We start from the raw sequence: 19,426 nt of genomic DNA, 5'->3' as shown, positions 1-19,426 counted from the left end.
AGGAATCGAACCCAGGGCTTCATGCATGCTAGGCAAGCACTCTACTGCTAAGCCACATCCCCAGCCCCAATCCATGTCTTTTAATCCTGCTCTAGCCCCAACATCTAACAGGGATGAACATGCAGGGAATGCCAATAAATGTTTTTTGGCTACCTACATGAATGATGTTTAACTTTGACACTTTTTTTTTTTTTTTTTTTTTTTTGCCAGTCCTAGGCTTTGGACTCAGGGCCTGAGCACTGTCCTTGGTTTTTCTTTGCTCAAGGCTAGCACTCTCCCACTTGAGCCACAGCGCCACGTCTGGCCATTTTCTATATATGTGGTACTGGGGAATCGAACCCAGGGCTTCATGTAGACGAGGCAAGCACTCTTGCCACTAGGCCATATTCCCAGCCCTTTGACACATCTCTTATCACAGCTTCCTGATCTGATAATAGCTCAATTCTGATATGTTTCTGGAACTGACTTCCTCAGACTCAGCTAACTGTGTGTTGGAGCTGGGGCTGGATACCAGTGCCTGTAATCCTAACTACTCTGGAGCCTGAGACCTGTGGATCAACATTCAAAGCCCACTGGAGCAAAAAAGTCTACCACACTCTTACTTCCAATTAGCCAGAAAAAAACTGAAAGTGGGACTGTGGCTCAATTAGAGCACTAGTTTAGAGTGAAAAAGCTAAAGAGGGCTGGGAATGTGGCTTAGTGGTAGAGTGCTTGCCTTGTATGCATGATTCCTCAGTTCCACAAACAGAAAAAGCTGTAGGTAGCACTGTGGCTCAAGAGGTAGAGTGCTAGCTAGCCTTGAGAAAAAGAAGCCAGGGACAGTGCTCAGGCCCTGAGTCCCAAGTCCCAGGACTGGCAAAACAAAAGAAAAAGCTAAAGAACAGTCAGTTACCAGGGCCTGAGTTTACTTCCCAGGATCTGTACAAGAAAGGAAAGGAAGGAAAGATTAAAGTTAGTATTTATCTCACATACTGTAAGTTCTTGTTTCCTTCTAGGGATTATGATTTAGTGAGCTAGCCACGGAAACTATAATACATTCTTCTAAGACTCAAAGGAAGAAGGTATAATGGTATAAGTGTGTAATTCCATCATTTATGAGGCTGAGGCAGGAGGATGGGCAGCCTAGGCCACATAGGCAAGACTATGTATCAAAACCCCCAAAATCTGGGGCTGGGGATATAGCCTAGTGGCAAGAGTGCCTGCCTCGGATACACGAGGCCCTAGGTTCAATTCCCCAGCACCACATATACAGAAAACGGCCAGAAGCGGCGCTGTGGCTCAAGTGGCAGAGTGCTAGCCTTGAGCGGGAAGAAGCCAGGGACAGTGCTCAGGCCCTGAGTCCAAGGCCCAGGACTGGCCAAAAGAAAAAAAAAAAAAAACCCAAAATCTAAATACTCCCAAGGAGTTGGCAAGATTCTTGTGTAGCCGGCATTGGTTGCAAGATGAGTGTTCCCAATGCTCTTGTGATAAGGATCTATTATTCCCCCCATTTTGCAGCTAAGAAAATTGAGGGTCAGGGTAGCTAAGCCCCCAAAGTGTGCATCTCAGCACTACACTATAATTTTTGCATGTGTGTGGTGCTAAAGATTGAACCTCACACATGCTAAACATGCATTCTACCTCAGAGCCACAGTTTGTGCTGTAATTTAACTATCATCATGTTATTGCTCAGGTAGAGTTGAAGGCTTGCCAAGACCGTCAACCCATCAATCAGTTCTGCTTAGGAAGGGCTGGTAATGTGTAAAAACATTCTCTTTGCTTCTACCTTGGACCTTTGTCAATCCAGTCCCGGTGATGTGATGTTCCCTTGTGATCCTAGTACTTAGGAACTGAAGGCAGAAAGATTGTGAGTTCAATTCTACATAATGAGATCCCTGTTTCCAAAAAAAGACTTTTCCAGGGTGGTATTTGAACTCATGGTATCTGTGTTAGTTGTGGTATGTTTAGTTTTGGATGTATCAATTTGGAGGGGAAAAAAAAACTGGATAAGCAAATACTAGTTTAAAAAATGAGTAAGTAGGACATACTTGTCATCTTGGCTGCTTGGGAGGCTGCAAATGGTGTTATCACGGTTGGAGGCCAGCTCAGCAGAGAAGGCACCATCTTGAAGGAAGGACACTAGGTGGTAGCTGACACTTGTCACCTCAAGCCTAAATAGGTCAGATGTGTACCCAGACAAGAAGAGAGACCTGGTATCAAAAATAACTAGTACCACAAAATGCCTGGATGTTTCAAGACTTCCTGTGTAGCAAGTACTAGGCCCTGAGTTCAAATCCCAGAACCACCAAAGGGAAAAAGATTGATTTTGGTCATTCTCACCTTAAAGACACACCTTTGAGTGTATGGACAGTGTATTAATTTCCTAATAAACTTTCCTATAAAAAAAATAACTTAAAGCTCGGCACCAGTGCCTCATAGTTAGGCTGAGGTCTGAGGATTGCAAGTTAAAGCCAGCTGAGGCAGACAAATCTAAGGGACTCTTATCCCCAGTTAACCAGCAAAAACCTGTAATTAGAGGCCTAGCTCAAGTGGCAGGGCACTAGCTGTGAGCAGAAAAAGCTGAGCCAGATGCAAGGCCTTAAGCCCTAAAGCCAGGCACCGTGGCTCATGCTTGTAATCCTAGCTATTCAGGAGGCTGAGGTCTGAGGCGCTGGGAATATGGCCTAGTGGTAAAGTGCTCGCCTCGTGTACATGAAGCCCTGAGTTCGATTCCTCAGCACCACATATATAGAAAAAAGCTGGAAGTGGCGCTGTGGCTCAAGTGGTAGAGCACTATCCTTGAGCTGAAGAGCTCAGGGACAGCACCCAGGCCCAGAGCTCAAACCCCACAACCTACAAAAAAGCAAACAACAGAGGCCGGGAGTATGGCCTGGTGGCAAGAGCTTGTCTCCTATACATGAAGTCCTAGGTTCGACTCCTCAGGACCACATACACAGAAAAAGCCAGAAGTGGCGCTGTGGCTCAAGTGGCAGAGAGCTAGCCTTGAGCAAAAAGAAGCCAGGGACAGTGCTCAGGCCCTGAGTTAAACCCCCAGGACTGGCAAAAAAAAAAAAAGCAAACAACAACAACAAAAAAATCAAGCCTTAATACTGGTGTGCACAAACAGTAATAAAACACAAACAAATAAGAAAACAACATAGCAGTAATAGCACTAAAGCCAAGAAAGTAGCCTCCACTTCCCTTACCCTCAAAGCTTCAACATGGTATGTCTCATGGGAGAACCTTGATTCACAAGGCAATGTCCTAGGAAAGGGGAGACAGAGAGACACAAGTGTAAGTTTCACAGCAGAGCCCTGCCTCAGATATAGAAAGTCTCTTCTGAAAATGTCTGGGTGCCAGTGGCTCACATCTGATGAGATCTGAGGATTCCAGTTCAAAGCCAGCCTGGGCAGAAAAGTCCATGAGATTCATCAACAATAAACTACTCAGAAAGAGACAGAAGTGGCACTGTGGCTCAAGTGGCAAAAACACTACATTACCCAGGCCCTGAGTTCAAGCCCCAGGACAAGGCAAAAAAACAAAACAACAACAACAACAAAAAAAAAAAACCCAAAGTATTAGCAGGCTGGATGCTGGTGGCTTATGCCTGTAATCCTAGCTACTTGGGAGGCTGAGATCTGAGTTGGAGCCCCAGGACCAGCCAAAAAAAAAGGAAGAATAAAAAGTCTGGCCATGCCTATGACAGTGGTGCTGATGGACAGGCTTCTTGGTATAGCCATGGGTAAAAGCTAGGCACCCGTGAACACATTGGCTGACTGCTGTAGGAAACTATCTGTGTATAAGTGGTGTGTGTGTGTGTGTGTGTGTGTGTGTGTGTGTGTGTGAAAGGGTAGTGACAAAGGAAGTCGAAGATAATTGTAGCTGTGGATGAAGTGGTGCATACTTGTAGCCCCAGCCCTTGGCAGTCTCAGCCAAGAGGAATTCCAGACTAGCCTGAGCTACCCAGTGAGACCCTGTCTCTAAAAAAGTAAAATGCAAAACTAAAAACAGCAACAAAACATCTGTGACTTCAGGAGGCTGAGTTTGCTTGGAAGAAGGAATTTTTCTTTCAAACATCTTTTCTGTGTGTGTGTGTATGTGTGTGTGTGCGCGCGCGCGTGCGTGCACGTTCTGGATCTTGAAGTCAGGCCTGGGTGCTGACCCTGAGCTTTTGTGCTCAAGGCTCTACCACTTGAGCTACAGCTCCACTTTAGGTTTTTTTGATGGTTAATTGGAGATTAGAGTCTGGAACTTTCCTGCCAGATCTGGCTTTGAACTGGGGTTCTCACATCTCAGCCTGAGTAACCAGGAGCCTGGCTTGTCTTCTTTTTTTCAGAGATAGGTCTCCTAGGTTATGTAGTATTCGTCTCCTCCCTCAGCCTCCCAACTGCTGTGGTTACAGGTCTGGACCCCCACACCCAGCTTTCAAACACTGATTTTGTATAATTACAGTTAAAGAGAAGTCCTTGTGCAGTTGCTTCAACTCCTTTTGAAATATGTTCTTGAAAGCAAATGGTGGCCTGTATGCCAGCTGTCTGTTTCTTCTGCTGTGGGGCAGAAGCTTAGTTCTTACTCAGCAGCAGTGTTCCTATCTCTGCGGGCAGAGTCCTGATTTTGTTTGGGGTGCATTATGTATAGTCCAGTTCTGGTGATCTAGTTCTCCTTGCCAAGGGTTTGTTTAGTGATGGGTGTATACCGTAAGGGGTCAGTGATTGGGAGATCTGCTTGAGGATGCTGCGAGGAAATGACTGCTGAAGGAGACCCTGAAGAAATGGAGCTCTGACTCTGGATGAGAAAGTGGAAAGGTCCATCTTGCTCCTTGAAGACAGAAGTCATGTCCCAAAAGAGCCTGTCCTGAAATGGGGCACCAGTAGCTCACACGTGTAATTGTAGCTACTACTCAAGAAGTAGAGCTCAAAAGACTCTACCTCAACTGATAGAAAAGCTGAGTGTGGTTCGCATCTGCCATCCCAGCAATGGCAGGAAGCATAAATAGGAGGATCAGAGTCCAGGCCAACCTGGGCAAAAAGCAAGACTCCATCTCAGAAATAACCAGAGCAGAGAGAGCTGGAGGAGTGACTCAGGCAGTAAAGCACCGGCCTACCAAGTGCAAAGCCCGGAGTTCAAACCCTATGTACACACATTTGTACATATATGTGCATGTGTGTACATATGTGCACATATATGTATGTATATAAGCATATATATGTATACACATAAAATGTAGAAGGAAAACAGATGATCCCTCAAAGACTTAAAGGATTTTTTTTTTTTTTGGTTAGTCACGGGGTTGAACTCAGGGCCTGGGAGCTAGCTGTCTCTGAGCTCTTTTGCTCACACATTGAATCTCAAGTCTCAGGATGCTGAGGCAGGAGGAATGCAAGTTCCAGCCCGGCCTGAGCTACAGAATGAGACCATATGTCAAAAAGATAAAACATAATAACAAAAATGTCACAGTGAAACCTATTATGTTGTACAATTAATAACACACTAATAAAAATTTTAAGGAGTGTTAAGAAAAATGAGTTGTAACTTTGGGTGCCTTGGCTTTATTATCTGTAAGTCAGGTGTGCAAGTTATAGAACATGATCTATGAAAGCTCTTATACCCATCAAATTTTGAAAAGGGGTGGGGGAGGGCTCAGTGTCATTGGAATGAGCTCTTTAGGAGCAGTTCCCACACACAGTCATTGTTTTTGCCAGTCCTGGGACATGAACTTAGGGCCTGGTTGCTGTCCCTGAACTCTTGCTCAAGGCTAGCACTCTACCACGATGAGTCACAGCCCCACTTCTGGCTTTCTGATGGTTGATTGGAGATAAGACTCTCATGAACTTTTCTGCCTGGGCTGGCTTTGAACTGCAATGCTCAGATCCTCAGATCTCAGCCTCCTGCGTAGCTGGGATCACAACCTTGAGCCACTAGCACCCTGCTGATATCCATGCTTTCTACAGGTGATATTGGCAGTGCACAGCTGATTCCCATGGGTCCTTGTATACTGTGTACACCAGTGTGTGTTGCCCATTTTCCCTGACACACACACACACACACACACACACACACACACATACACACACACACACACACAGACATCCTGTACTCTCACATATTCCCAGTTTGGTATGCAGTTTCCTACAGTTAGGACTTCTATTTTATGTGAGCATATTTGTTGGGGAATATATTCATGCTACTGCAGAACTTTGCCTTGATGGAAGTGCCCGGAGTAGGCCTGGGCCAATGTATAGAAGACCTAGCTCCTTCGTTTCGGGACAAATTGGGAGGCAAAACTTCCAGGCCAGGAGTTTGGCCTAGAGGTAGAGTGCTTGCCTAGCATGCATGACACCTCAGGTTCGATTCCTCAGTACCACAAATATAGAAAAAGCTCGAAGTGGCACTGTGGCTCAAGTAGTAGAGTGCCAGCCTTGAGTAAAAAGAGCTCAAGGACAGTGTCCAGGCCCTGAGTTCAAGCTCCGTGACCTACAAAACACAAAACAAAAAAACCTTACTTCCAAGTCTCCCTTGTGGAATCGAACTGAACTGCTATATACCTACTAACACGTGGTTGCTTAGCTTCCCCTCCTTCCCCTCCCTAACTTCTTTCTCTTAGTACCCTTGCCTTATTTCCCAATGATGGAGAATATGCTCAGGGCTTCCCATATGGCAGGCAAACACTGCTGCCAAGCCCCAGCCCTTTAATAAATCCATTATCTCTGGGTGATTGTGGGAAACATGACCCAAGACATCATCTCAGCACTTTCTACCACTTTCTTTGCCTGTTAAATATGGATCGCTCCCCAGAACTAGGCCTCAGTCCCCTTCTCCTACAAGTATTACCTGGACAGTCATTTACATCCCTGGCTTCAACCATTATTCATGTCTGATCACCAAACAGCCTTGTACAGCTGACAACGCAAGGCCCATCTCAGCTGGACAGCTCCATCTAGTTGTACAAGGGTACCATCTAGGGCTGGGAATGTGGTTTAGTGGTAGAGTGCTTGCCTAGCATGCATGAAGCCCTGGGTTTGATTCCTCAGTACCACATACATAGAAAAGGCCAGAAGTGGTGCTGTGGCTCAAGTGGTAGAGTGCTAGCCTTGAGCAAAAGAAGCTCAAGGACAGTGCCCAGGCCCCAAGTCCAAGTCCCAGGACTATAAAAAAAATTTTTTTAAAGAGCACCTACACTGTCTGTGTCTACTTGTGGCTTAGTCACATTAGCCACATTCCAAGGATTTGCTGCATGCAGCTAAATTCCTATACCATTGGTTCATGCTGGAGACTAGTTCAGTCATCTCAGAACATGTTATTGAGGGCTGTAGCTCAGTGGCACACAACACTTGTGGTTTTTTTGTTTGTTTGTTTGTTTTTGCCAGTCCTGGGGCTTGAACTTAGGCCCTGAGCACTACTATCCCTGGCTTCTTTTTGTTCAAGGTTAGCACTCTACCATTTGAGCCACAGCGCCACTTCTGGCTTTTTCTATATATGTGGTGCTGAGGAATCAAACTCAGGGCTTCATGCATACGAGGCGAGTACTTTACCACTAGGTCATATTCCCAGCCCCGGCACACAACACTTGTAATGTATGAGACTTTAAAATTGAACTCAGGGACTGGGGATATGGCCTAGTGGCAAGAGTGCTTGCCTTGTATACATGAGGCCCTGGGTTCGATTCCCCAGCACCACATATACAGAAAATGGCCAGAAGTGGCGCTGTGGCTCAAGTGGCACAGTGCTAGCCTTGAGCAAGAAGAAGCCAGGGACAGTGCTCAGGCCCTGAGTCCAAGCCCCAGGACTGGCCAAAAAAAAAATAATAATAATAATAATAAAAAAAATAAAATTGAACTCAGAACTCAGTTTGGCTGGCTTGGTTATTGCTATGATTTGAGTCACTACTCCAGCCCAGATTTTTGCTAGTTATTTCTGTCTTTTGAGTCTTGATCCTTAAGACCTCAGCCTCCTGACTAGCTAGGATTTATTGATTGTCAGCACATTCACACCTAACTCACCAATAGCTTCTTGCTCTTCTCTGTACTCCTTCACTGTCCTAGATAGACCAAGAGTATGTAATGTATGGGGGCGAGGGGAGGGGGCTAGACCTCAGGAATAGATCCCTCTAAATATCTTCCTCTGAAGTGGGAAGGCTGGACAAAGCTAGTAATGGGGACCTTAACAATTGTGAGCTGATGTTTGGTTAAAGTTGAGGAGACTTGCTGGACCAGACGTTGCCTTTCTTCCCCAAGTTTTTCCAACTCTGATCTGGCAGAAGCATCCTTGAACGTTTTTCTATGAGTCGGGGCATTTACCCATCTTTTGTGTTACTTGCCTCTGTTCCACGGTCAGCTAGTCAGTTCTGGACATTTTCCTGGGAATCTCAGAAAAGAGGCACGTTCCTTCTACGAAGTCGCTAAGTGATGGGAACTTCACTTTGGAGATAAGCCATCTTGCTACGAGGGAGGAGATCCGGCTTGAGCCTGATGCCCAATGCATGGGGAAGTAGAACCAGAGATGAAAAGCTAGAGCTTCCTCAACTTCCTTGGGTCCCTATATTCATTTGGTCCTAATCCATTCGGGACTTTTCATTCCTTGAAGTATAGCGGGGAGGGGGGGGGTGTCACTGAGAGACTAGATGGCCAGAGGATCTTGGTTACATGACTTCAACTCTTTTCTATGCCTAACTGGCCTTTGACACGTTTTTCTTTTGTCGGTGGTGGGGCTTGAACTCAGGACCTGGGTGCTGTCCCTGTGCCCTTGCTGGAGGCTCGCACTCTTCCCTCTTTAAGCCACAGCACCACCGACTTTCTGGTGGTTAATTGGAACTAAGTGTCCCACGGCCTTTCCTGCCCTTTCCTGGCTTTGACCCGCGATCCTCACATCTCGGCCTCCTGAGGAGCGAGGATGACCCCGCCACGGGCGCCCGGCCGGACGCCTCTGTTGAGCTCCGGGAGCGTTCACAAGCACGTCCGAGCCCGACCTTACTATTCCAGCTTCCCCAACGGCTGCCAGTCCCCCTCCTCCGAGCAGCCAAGGTCGCCAGGCTCCATCTGCTCGCAGGGCCTCCCCAAGGTCACCCACTCCTCCGGCCCGACGCCCGGGTCCGCGTCGCCCGGCGCTCTAGGCCGCGACCGCCGCGGGAGCGCCGTGGTCCTCTCGCTGGTCCCCGGCGCGGGCGCGCGGCGGCCGCTCTAGCCCTCCGCTGGGGCTCGGGACTCGATCCCCTTCTCCAGGGTGGCCCGGTCTCCCGGTCCCCAGTCCCTCCGCGGGGGCGGGGCCTTCCCACACCGCCTCAGCGGTCCTCCTTAGTCGCCAGAGCGGAGGTCACCGGAGCTCCGCTGGGCTGCCCCGCGTCTCCGTTCGCGAAGGGCCGGCGCGGAGCGGGAGGGAGCGGAAGTGCCTCCGAAGGCGCCCTTCCCTCTCACCCATCCTCTCTATGGTCGCTTCCTCCGACCCGAGGCAAAAAAGAGGGGGGGTCCCGGCGCATGCGCAGAGCCGGGCTGGGCGCTCGTCGCCGAGGGGCGGGGGGCTCAGGGAGCGGGAGCCGCCGCCGCCGCCGCCGCCGCCGCCGCCTCCGGAGCTAACCGCGGGGACCGAGATGCAGGTGGGACCGGAACCGGAACCCCCCTCTCCCAGTGCCTCTTCCCCTCCGCGACCCGACCCCCGGCGCCCGACAGGAGCCCCTGGGAGGAGTGGGCGTGGGGGCCCGGGGCCGGAGGGCGCCCGGGGAGTGCGGCACAGAGGGCCCCGGGAAGGGGCGTGGGGGGCGGCCCGCGAGCGCGGCCGGGCCGGCGTGGACTGACCACGAGGCCTGGAGGGTCCCAGCCGGGAGCAGAGCCTGCACCCTCCACCACCCGCCCTTCGGGAAATGTCATAACTGAGCCCTGAGGCAGGTGCAACGGGAAATGCTGTTTGGAGTCTTGCTTGGCATGGGGGAAACGGAGTCCGCGGCCCGGAAGCCGCGGTGTCAGCGGGTGGGAAGGGGATCGGGTCTGCTGGTGGTCCAGGGGGGATGGGTGGGCCTGCGCGGGCCGAGGTGGCCTCTGGCTGGGAACATCTCAGCAGTGTCTGCACCTCTTGGCTCCATTCCCCCTGGTGTACCATGACTCCCGCATCTCCTGGCTGCTTGTCGTTGCTTTGGAGTTGTCCTCAGGGCTGGGGCCATCTGAGCGTGTAGGGTCCTGGCCAAGGAGGCGGGGAGGGGACGCGGCTTTGAGCAGGGGGTGGAGGCTGCTAATGGTGTGGGGGAGCGTCCCCAGGGCTGTCACACCTTCCAGTGTGGCATGGCGGAGCCTCGGGTTGTAAATTCTACACCCAGCTCTGCTACTTGCTAGTTGTGACATTTGGGGAAGCTGCTTTCTTTATGTCTTTTCTCTTTTTTAGAAAGTTAGCACTCTAGTCCTTTCCTCCCCCATAAAGAGAGTAATAATGGCAGTTATTTCTCCTGGTTGCTTTGTGTCAAGCACTGATGTTCCATTCCATTTTATTTCATTTCTCCCGATGACTGTACACAGAAGGGATCGTTAGCTCAGTTTCAAGAGGCAGGAAAGCTGGTTCTGAGAGAGGATGTGTAATTTATTCAGGTCACACAGCTAACAGGTGGCTGAGCTGGGGTTCATCCCAAGTCTAACTCCAAAAACCATGGCCTTGGGCATCACTAAACCAGCCTTTTGGGTACATTCCCTGGGCATCAAAAAGTATCAGCAATCCTAGGGCCCCAGATCCTGCCCTGTGATAACAGAATTTATGCTGTGGTCAGCAAAGACTTGCCTTCCCCCCCCCCCCCATCTTCCTTTTTTTTGGTGCTGCTGCCCCTAGGCCTCAGCCTAAAGCCTTCCCCCAACCCATCTGTACCCACTCCAAATCTCCTTTACTCAAGTGCTTAGGTGATGGGTTGAGCTTCCATATTGACAGCTGCTTTGATCCACCCATCCATGTCTTGAATGAACAAACTCTCACCTCAGAGTTGGACTTAGGGTACATGAGGCAGGGTCTATGTAAGCTTGGTGATCCTCATATCCCACCAGTCCCTGGTGAGCTGGTATAGTGAATTGGGTTCTCTCAAGCCCTGGGGATGGAGATTGGGTACTAGAAAGCGTAGCAGACTGGACCCGGTGTTGTGAAGCTTGTGTGAGCTTTGGTTTTTCTCCTATTAGAGCTTATGACGTCTTCTCCCAGGGAAAGGTAAGATGGTTATGGAAGCCTCTGGGATGGCACATGGGAAGTGTGTGACAGGTAGTGGAGGATCTGTTTTGGAGAAGGGCAGTGGTGACCTGGAGTTCTCTGTGAGGGAAGGTACTGCCCACTTCCCTTGCTCCTGGATTGCTTGTCTGTGAGAGTGGTTGCAAAGGCAGCAGGAGCAATCCTGTGGGGCAACCTTAGGGTGCATGGGGTGTGCGGATCTGGAAGAGGGAGAGGCATTTGGGTTTTCTCCCCCATCGTCCTCTGGGCAGTAGGAACCGCATTAGGGGTCTCTGGTGTGGGGTGGGACACCCCGTCCCACCTCTGCAGTGACTCTGTGTATGTGCCTCTTCTTCCTCCTGCAGCTGCTGCCGCTCACCCTGTGTCTTCTGGCCACTTCCCTCTTTGCTGCCCTTCCCCACAGGCTCTCCCTCTCCTCCTCCTGGGGCCCATCATGAATGGTGCCCCTTCCCCTGAGGATGGGGCCTCCCCCTCCCCACCCCCTCTGCCTCCACCCCCTCCCCCAAGTTGGCGGGAGTTCTGTGAGTCCCATGCTCGGGCTGCTGCCCTGGATTTTGCCCGGCGTTTCCGCCTCTACCTGGCCTCCCACCCACAGTATGCGGGGCCCGGTGCAGAGGCTGCCTTCTCCCGCCGATTCGCCGAGCTCTTCCTGCAGCACTTTGAAGCGGAGGTGGCCCGGGCCTCTGGCTCCCTCTCACCGCCTGTCCTGGCCCCCCTGAGCCCTGGCCTGGAAAGCCCACCACCCAACGACCTGTCCCTTGAGAGCTGCAGGGTGGGTGGGCCCCTGGCTGTGCTGGGCCCTTCTCGATCATCTGAGGACCTGGCCGGCCCCCTCCCTTCCTCGGTCTCTTCTTCTTCTTCAACCTCCTCCAAGCCCAAGCTTAAGAAACGCTTCTCCCTCCGCTCTGTGGGTCGCTCGGTTCGAGGCTCGGTCCGAGGCATCTTACAGTGGCGGGGGACAGTGGAGCCTCCTTCCCCAGCTGGGCCCCTGGAGACCTCTTCCGGCACCCCAGTCCTGGGTGGAAACAGCAACTCCAACTCCTCTGGCGGGGCTGGGAACATTGGCAGGGGACTGGTTAGTGATGGCACGTCCCCTGGGGAGAGATGGACTCACCGTTTTGAGAAGCTGAGACTCAGTCGAGGAGGGGCAGCCTTGAAGGACGGAGCCGGGATGGTGCAGAGGGAAGAGCTCTTGAGTTTCATGGGGGCTGAAGAGGCTGCTCCTGACCCTGCTGGAGTGGGGCGGGGTGGAGGGGCATCTGGGCCTACCTCAGGAGGAGGAGGAGGGCAGCCTCAGTGGCAGAAGTGTCGCTTACTGCTTCGGAGTGAAGGAGAAGGAGGAGGAGGAAGTCGCCTGGAGTTCTTTGTACCACCCAAGGTGAGCCCCGGGTGGGTGGGGGGTCTGTGTGACTGAGCCATGGACAGGACCAACCAGAGTGTTCATCAGCCAGGAACAAAGCTTTCCCTCTTCACAAGGGAGAACATAGCTTTGCTGACCCTCTGAGCTAGCCACTGCTCCGTGGGGCAGCACCAGATAGTGGTCTCCGACTCCCCTGAGTCCTAGAAGGGACAATGAATGTGTGGAGGGAAGGGAGAGATGACCTCAGCATACCAACAAACTTGCTCTTGTTTCTCCCACCCAGGCGTCGCGGCCCCGACTCAGCATTCCCTGCTCGACCATCACCGATGTCCGAACAACCACAGCCCTGGAGATGCCTGACAGGGAGAACACGTTTGTGGTGAAGGTTAGGAGCTCGGAGCCCCTGTCCCCAGGGAGTGCTCAGGCCAGGGAGGAAGCTCTTGGCACATGGTCAACACACATCCATGGCTGGAGATTGTGGCTTTGGGTTTTCTGGAAGGGGGCTAGAGAAAGGAGATGATGTAATTTTTCTTAGCAGTAGATGGGGTCTGTGGGACTCCTCCCTGTCCTTTGCCCCGGCTGAGGCCCACCCTCCTCTGGGTCTTGTAGGTGGAAGGCCCCTCAGAGTATATCCTAGAGACGACTGATGCTCTCCACGTGAAGGCCTGGGTGTCTGACATCCAGGAGTGCCTGAGCCCAGGGTGAGGAGCCTGCCTTGGTCACTGATGGGTCTGGGTGGGAGTGGGGAGCACCCTTGTACCACTTTTCTGGTGCTCTCTCCAGCACCATTTTCCCTATCTCTCCAGACCCTGCCCTGCTACCAGCCCACGTCCCATGACCCTTCCTCTGGCCCCGGGGGCCTCCTTCCTCACAAGGGAGAACACAGAGAACTTGGAACTGCCCTGCCTGAATCACTCAGAGAGTCTGCCTAGCCAGGACCTGCTGCTGGGACCCAGCGAAAGCAACGAGCGCCTGTCTCAGGGTAAGGTGGCACCTGGAAGACCCAGAGGTCTCAGAGCCTGTTGGGCAAGGCTTCTGTCCATGCCCTCTCTGTAGACCCTACTAAGCACCCTGTTCCTGTGTCCTAACTGCCCCACCTTCCTCATCTTTTCTCCTCAAACATGCCAAGCACTTTTGGGCCACAGAACCATCACCAGCTCACGCAGGCCCCAAGCAAACTCCTATGCAACCTTCTATGCCCAGCCTGGCACTTCTTCCATAAGTCTCCTGCAGGCTACCATGCTGCTGCAAGTAATGGTTTCTCCTATCCAAGCTTCTCGAACACTGTTGTTCTTACTCTGCCTCTCTACTGCTTGGCCTGACCAAATACTCATATACACATAAAGAGATAATTCACCTATCTACCACTTGTGCCTAATTCACCTTTATCCTAATTCACCTTTCTTGATTTGGCTTCTACTCTACCCTTTCCCTTTCTCCTGACCCTTGTTTTCAGGTTCAGCTTCACAATGCCTAAACAGCCATGCCCGTACTAAGGGAAGGAACAAAGAAACCATAGACTCTTGGAGCTAGAGTGGACCTTCCAGATTATTAGATCCGGTAGTGTTGGCTCCCTGAATGGGGAAGAAGCTTTTCTTTTTTTTTTTTTTTTTTTTTGGCCAGTCCTGGGCCTTGGACTCAGGGCCTGAGCACTGTCCCTGGCTTCTTCCCGCTCAAGGCTAGCACTCTGCCACTTGAGCCACAGCGCCGCTTCTGGCCGTTTTCTGTATATGTGGTGCTGGGGAATCGAACCTAGGGCCTCGTGTATCCGAGGCAGGCACTCTTGCCACTAGGCTATATCCCCAGCCCCAGGGAAGAAGCTTTTCTGAGGTCACATGGTAGTCAGTGGCAAAGATGGGCTACACCAGCCTGGTTCCTGAGCCCCTTCCGCACATGCTTTTATCTCTTGGCACGGTAGTAGACATTTGTGTAGGCCCAGGCCTGCTCCTTAGCACTCAGGCAGTCCTTGTACATGGCTGGTCCTTTTTTGGTGCCCCTCCGCTCCCGTCCTCTGGACGCTCCAGAAGAGTCAGATGTCTGAGATGAGCTTCTTGTCCTTTGTGGGCTTAGACTAGTGAGGTTAGTAAGGTTAAATTTCTAAAACTAAGAGTCTGTGCTATATCCTCCCAGGCAAGCACCTTGGGGCCTCAAGAGGAAGAGAACAGGGCAGGTGGAATAGAGGGACTGCTGCCTAGAGTAGGTGAGAGACCATGGCTGGGGAGGAGGTGAAGGCTGGCATGGAGACTTGGCAGGGGAGAGAGCCAGGACGCTTGGAAAGCTGGTATCACAGATGAAATGGGCTTGAGGAAAGACCCCATGGGAGCTGGGCACAGGTGGCTCCTGCCTGTCATCCTAGCCACACTGGAAGCCAAGCAGGAAAGACCCTTATTTCCTATTAACCACCAAAAAGGAGGAAGTGGAGCTGTAGCTCAAGTGATAGAGCACTACCCTTGAGCAAAAAATCTCAGGGACAGCATCCAGGCCCTGAGTTCAAGCCCTAGGACCTGCACCCACACACACACAGAACACATGGGTTCAATGAAGGTCAAGGTCAAGTTCAAGTTGGTTTAGTAGAGGAAGTAATAGAAGAGGAATATTTTGTTGTTGTTGTTTTCACAGTACTGCAGTTTGAACTCAGGGCCTGGTACTTGCTTGGTAGGTACTCTACTACTTGAGCTATTCTGGGGCTTGACTTCAGGGTCTGGGCATTGTCCCTGAGTGCTTTTGTTTGAGGTTAGCGCTCTACCACTTGAGCCACAGCTCCACTTCTGGTTCTTTGGTAGTTATTTGGAGATAGTCTCATGGCCTTTATTGCCGAGGCTGGCTTTACACTTGGCTTCGAAACACAATTCCTCTGATCTCAACATCCTGAATAACTAGGATTGAAGGTGTGAGCCACTGGTGCCTGGCCTCCCAACCTTTTTTACTTTAGGTTGTTTTTCAGATAGAATCTTTTACTTTTGCCTGAGTTGGCCTTAGACCATAAGCCTCCTACCTCTGTCTCTAGAGTAGTTAGGATTACAAATGTGTACCGTAACACTTTTTTTTTTTTTGGTCAGTTGTAGGGCTTGAACTCAGGGCCTGGGTGCTGTCTTTGAGCGCTTTAGCTCAAGCCTAGCACTCTACCACTTTGAGCCACAGTTCCACTTCTGTTTTTCTGGTGGTTAATTTGAGATAAGAGCCTCATGAACTTTTCTGCCCTGGCTGGCTTGAAACTGATCCTCAGATCTCAGCCTGCTGAGTAGCTAGGATGACAGGCATGAGTCACCTCGCCCAGCCACACTGGGTTTTGAGAGATATTCTTGCTAACTTTTACCTCGTTTGGCCTTGGACCACTATCCTCCCACCTCTACATTCCAAATTGATAGGATTGTAGGTGTGAGCCACCATTCAGAAGCCTTTTATAGTGTTTCTGAGACTCCTGCCTAGGCTGCCCTTGAATTTTCCATCTTCCTACTTTAGCCTCCTGAGTTCTGGGATTACAGGTGTGTATCACCTGGCAGATGGAATTTGTTTTTTTCCCCAGTCCTGGGGCTTGAACTCAGGGCCTGGGTACTGTCCCTGTCTTCTTTTTGCTCAAGGCTAGCACTCTACCTCTTGAGCCACAACGCCCCTTCTGGCTTTTTCTGTATATGTGGTGCTGAGGAATTGAGCCCAGGGCTTCATGCGTGCTAGGCAAGCACTCTACCACTAGGCAACATTCCCAGCCCCCAGATGGAAATTATTTGATGCCTGTTAGTGTTAGGAGTTCTGTAAGTTTCGTCCTGTAAGCCCGGCAAAGGACCCTTTGTTGTTGTTTGGTGGTACTGGAGTTTGAACTCAGGGCCTCACGCTCCATAGGCAGGCACTTTATCACTTGAGCCACACCTGCAGTCCCAAAGGGCTCCTCTAATGTGAAAACATTTTAACTTCGTGTAACAGTCTTTCAGGGGCTGGGGATATGGCCTGGTGGCAAGAGTGCTTGTCTCGCATGCATGAAGCCCTGGGTTTGATTCCTCATATATATAGAAAACGGCCAGAAGAGACACTGTGGCTCAAGTGGCCGAGTGCTAGCCTTGAGCAAAAAGAAGCCAGGGATAGTGCTCAGGCCCTGAGTTCAAGGCCCAGGACTGGCAGAAAAACAACCCAAAAAACAGTCTTTTAGCTGACGATTCAGAAAAGACCTAGGGACATTTGGCTTCTAATAGCCATAGTCCCTCAGCAGTGCACCAAGTGTAAGTTCCAGGTCACTGGTCCAGACGGTCAGGGGTCGCTACCTGTGGAGCTGTCCGGTGGTTGGCCACCCAAGTGGACTGCCCATGGAGATATAGACCAGGACCAGGCCTCCAGAAGTGGACCTTGTGGAGCTCTCAACTTTGCCTTCCTCCCTTTCCTTCTAGGGGCGTATGGGGGCCTCTCAGACCGGCCCTCTGCATCCATCTCACCCAGTTCTGCCTCCATTGCCGCCTCCCATTTTGACTCCATGGAACTGCTTCCCCCAGAGTTGCCCCCTCGCATGCCCATTGAGGAGGGCCCCCCAGCAGGGACAGCTCATCCTCTCTCAGCCCCCTACCCTCCCCTGGACACTCCAGAAGCAGCCACAGGTACCAGAGGGTAATGTGAGTCTTACCAGGGCTGCCGCCTGCCTTCCTGAGGCTCCTGTTTGGGGAGTCGGGCAGAGCTGAGCTGGGAGGAGGGGTCACAGAGGGGCCAAGGGACCAAGAAAGAGCAGGGCCTCCCTGACACCCCAATTTTTCCTCCCTCTCTTTCTCCTGAAGGGTCATTCCTGTTCCAGGGGGAGCCGGAGGTGGGTGAGGGGGACCAGCCCCTCTCAGGGTACCCTTGGTTCCACGGGATGCTCTCTCGACTGAAGGCGGCCCAGTTAGTGCTGGAAGGTGGTGCCAGCTCCCATGGTGTCTTCCTGGTACGTCAGAGCGAGACAAGACGGGGAGAGTACGTCCTCACTTTCAACTTCCAGGGCAAGGCCAAGGTGAGTGGCCACGAGGGGCTCCGGAGTGTGCGACCCATGGGGCGGAGGGGCTGGAGCTGGAGCTGGCTGGGACGTGGGCCTCCACCTCACTTTGTCCTCGTGCCCTCAGCACTTGCGCCTGTCACTCAACGAGGAGGGCCAGTGCCGGGTCCAGCACCTGTGGTTCCAGTCCATTTTTGATATGCTGGAGCACTTCCGAGTGCACCCCATCCCTCTTGAGTCTGGAGGCTCCAGCGACGTGGTCCTTGTCAGCTATGTGCCCTCCCAGCGGCAGCAGGGTGAGCAGAGCAGGTCTGCCGGGGAGGAGGTGCCCGCGCACCCAGCAAGTGAGGTGTGTGTGCCAGGAAGGCGGGCGGGGATGGAGGCCAGGCCGTTAGGGAGCGGGGCAGTGGAGATCCTAGGCAAGGGGCAAGGCTGGCAGCAGTAGGCAGGCAGAGGCTCCTCCAGAGCTAGGAGCAGTGCAGGACGGGGTGGTGCATTCCCATTCCATTGGCTCCTCCGTGCCATCATTGTCTGTCTCCTGGATTCATCCTCCCAGCCCTGTCTTTGCCCTCGTCACTGTGACCTCGCTTTGGGCCTGCCCTTGTGGGGGATGCTTGGTGATCCCCCTCTCCCTCCTCCCTTGACGTCTACTGTCCCTGTCTGATCTCTCCCTTTCCCCCACCCCAACGTCCCATCTGTCCCCACGTTACCCCTCCCCCAGGCCGGGAGCAGGCCGGGAGCCATGCAGGGGTGTGCGAGGGAGATCGATGCTACCCCGAGGCCTCCTCCACCCTCCTGCCCTTCGGAGCGAGTGACTGTGTGTAAGTGTGGTCCTCCTCTCACCGCCGCCCATGCTCCATCTTTCATGGAGGGGGGTGCTCAGGAGATGGGGTGTGGGGGAGATAGCACATGGCTCCTGGGGGAGGAGCAAAGGGGAGGCTGCTGCCAGAGCTCACCTCCCTCCACAATCAGTGTCTTCTCCCCATTCCTATCCAGAACCGAGCACCTCCCATGACCCACCCCAGGCCCCTGAACCCCCTCCATGGACAGATCCCCCACATCCTGGGGCAGAAGAGGCGGCGGGGGCGCCAGAAGTGGCGGCAGCAGCAGCCACAGCAGCCAAAGAGAAGCAAGAGAAAGAGAAAGCGGGCAGTGGAGGGGGCCAGGAAGAGCTGGTCCCCCTGGCTGAGCTGGTCCCCATGGTGGAATTGGAAGAGGCCGTAGCACCTGGAGCCCAGTCCCAGGGTGGTGCTGGCTCCGGTGGGGACACGGCTGTGACCCTGATAGTGCAGCTCCAGCAGTTACCACTAGGGGGCAACAGAGAAGAAGGGGGCCATCCCAGAGCCATTAATAACCAGTACTCCTTCGTGTGAGCCGCCCACCCACCCTCCACTCTCCTTGCTCCCCAGCCTTTGGTGGAGAGACTAGGCTGGGTGGGGACATAGAGGAGAGTGGGACTCCCCTCCCCACATGCTTCCTGACCCTTGTCAGCCAAGGGCATATATGTTGGTACGAGCAGCCATTCGAGAGCCCTGCTAACTCCCCAGTTTGTACACTACAGGGGCCCCTTCCCCACTGGGGACTCGGGCTCCATTACCTCCCTGTGGGGCTCCTATGCTCAGTCCCATCCCTGGGGGCCATTTCCCCACTAACCACCCCCCAGCCCAAGCAAGGGTGAGGGGGAAGGGCTGTCAGTTGTATTAAGATTGTCATTATTGTTTTAAACAAAACAGAGCAGCATAAATAAAAGGGTTATCTCAGTTCCATCGTGGTGGCTAGTCTTTGCAGTGGGGCCTGGGACAGGTCAGGAGGGCCACTCGCCCATCCTAGGATCTGAGCTCCAGAGCTGAGAGGCCAGAGAGCTCCACAGGCTGGCTGGTGTGCAGAGCTCAGCAGTACCTCTTGGGGTTTCTAGCACATTCTCTTGAATGCATGTATGGCCCACAGGC

The 19,426-nt window shown here is 52.4% G+C and overlaps 1 protein-coding gene across 4 annotated transcripts; it reads left to right on the top strand.

The window, feature by feature from the left end:
- Positions 1–9,181: 9,181 nt before the first annotated feature.
- Positions 9,182–19,248, top strand: Sh2b1 (SH2B adaptor protein 1). Of its 4 annotated transcripts, none has more exons than XM_048333168.1 (10): positions 9,182–9,568; positions 11,511–12,544; positions 12,810–12,911; positions 13,136–13,227; positions 13,333–13,508; positions 16,906–17,109; positions 17,284–17,495; positions 17,605–17,773; positions 18,199–18,298; positions 18,474–19,248. In XM_048333168.1, the coding sequence occupies exons 2-10, from the start codon at positions 11,600–11,602 to the stop codon at positions 18,490–18,492; spliced, it is 2,019 nt and encodes a 672-aa protein (XP_048189125.1). In that variant the 5' UTR covers positions 9,182–9,568; positions 11,511–11,599; the 3' UTR covers positions 18,493–19,248. The 4 variants fall into 4 exon arrangements, with proteins under 4 accessions (XP_048189125.1, XP_048189123.1, XP_048189126.1 ...); XM_048333166.1 differs by having other exon boundaries at positions 17,605–17,826; XM_048333167.1 differs by lacking the exon at positions 9,182–9,568 and adding an exon at positions 9,601–9,853 and having other exon boundaries at positions 17,605–17,826.
- The last annotated feature ends 178 nt before the right edge of the window (positions 19,249–19,426 follow it).

The sequence above is a fragment of the Perognathus longimembris genome, chromosome 23, assembly GCF_023159225.1.
Source record: "Perognathus longimembris pacificus isolate PPM17 chromosome 23, ASM2315922v1, whole genome shotgun sequence".
Taxonomy (NCBI): domain Eukaryota; kingdom Metazoa; phylum Chordata; class Mammalia; order Rodentia; family Heteromyidae; genus Perognathus; species Perognathus longimembris.
This window is presented reverse-complemented; position numbering and strand designations above follow the sequence as displayed.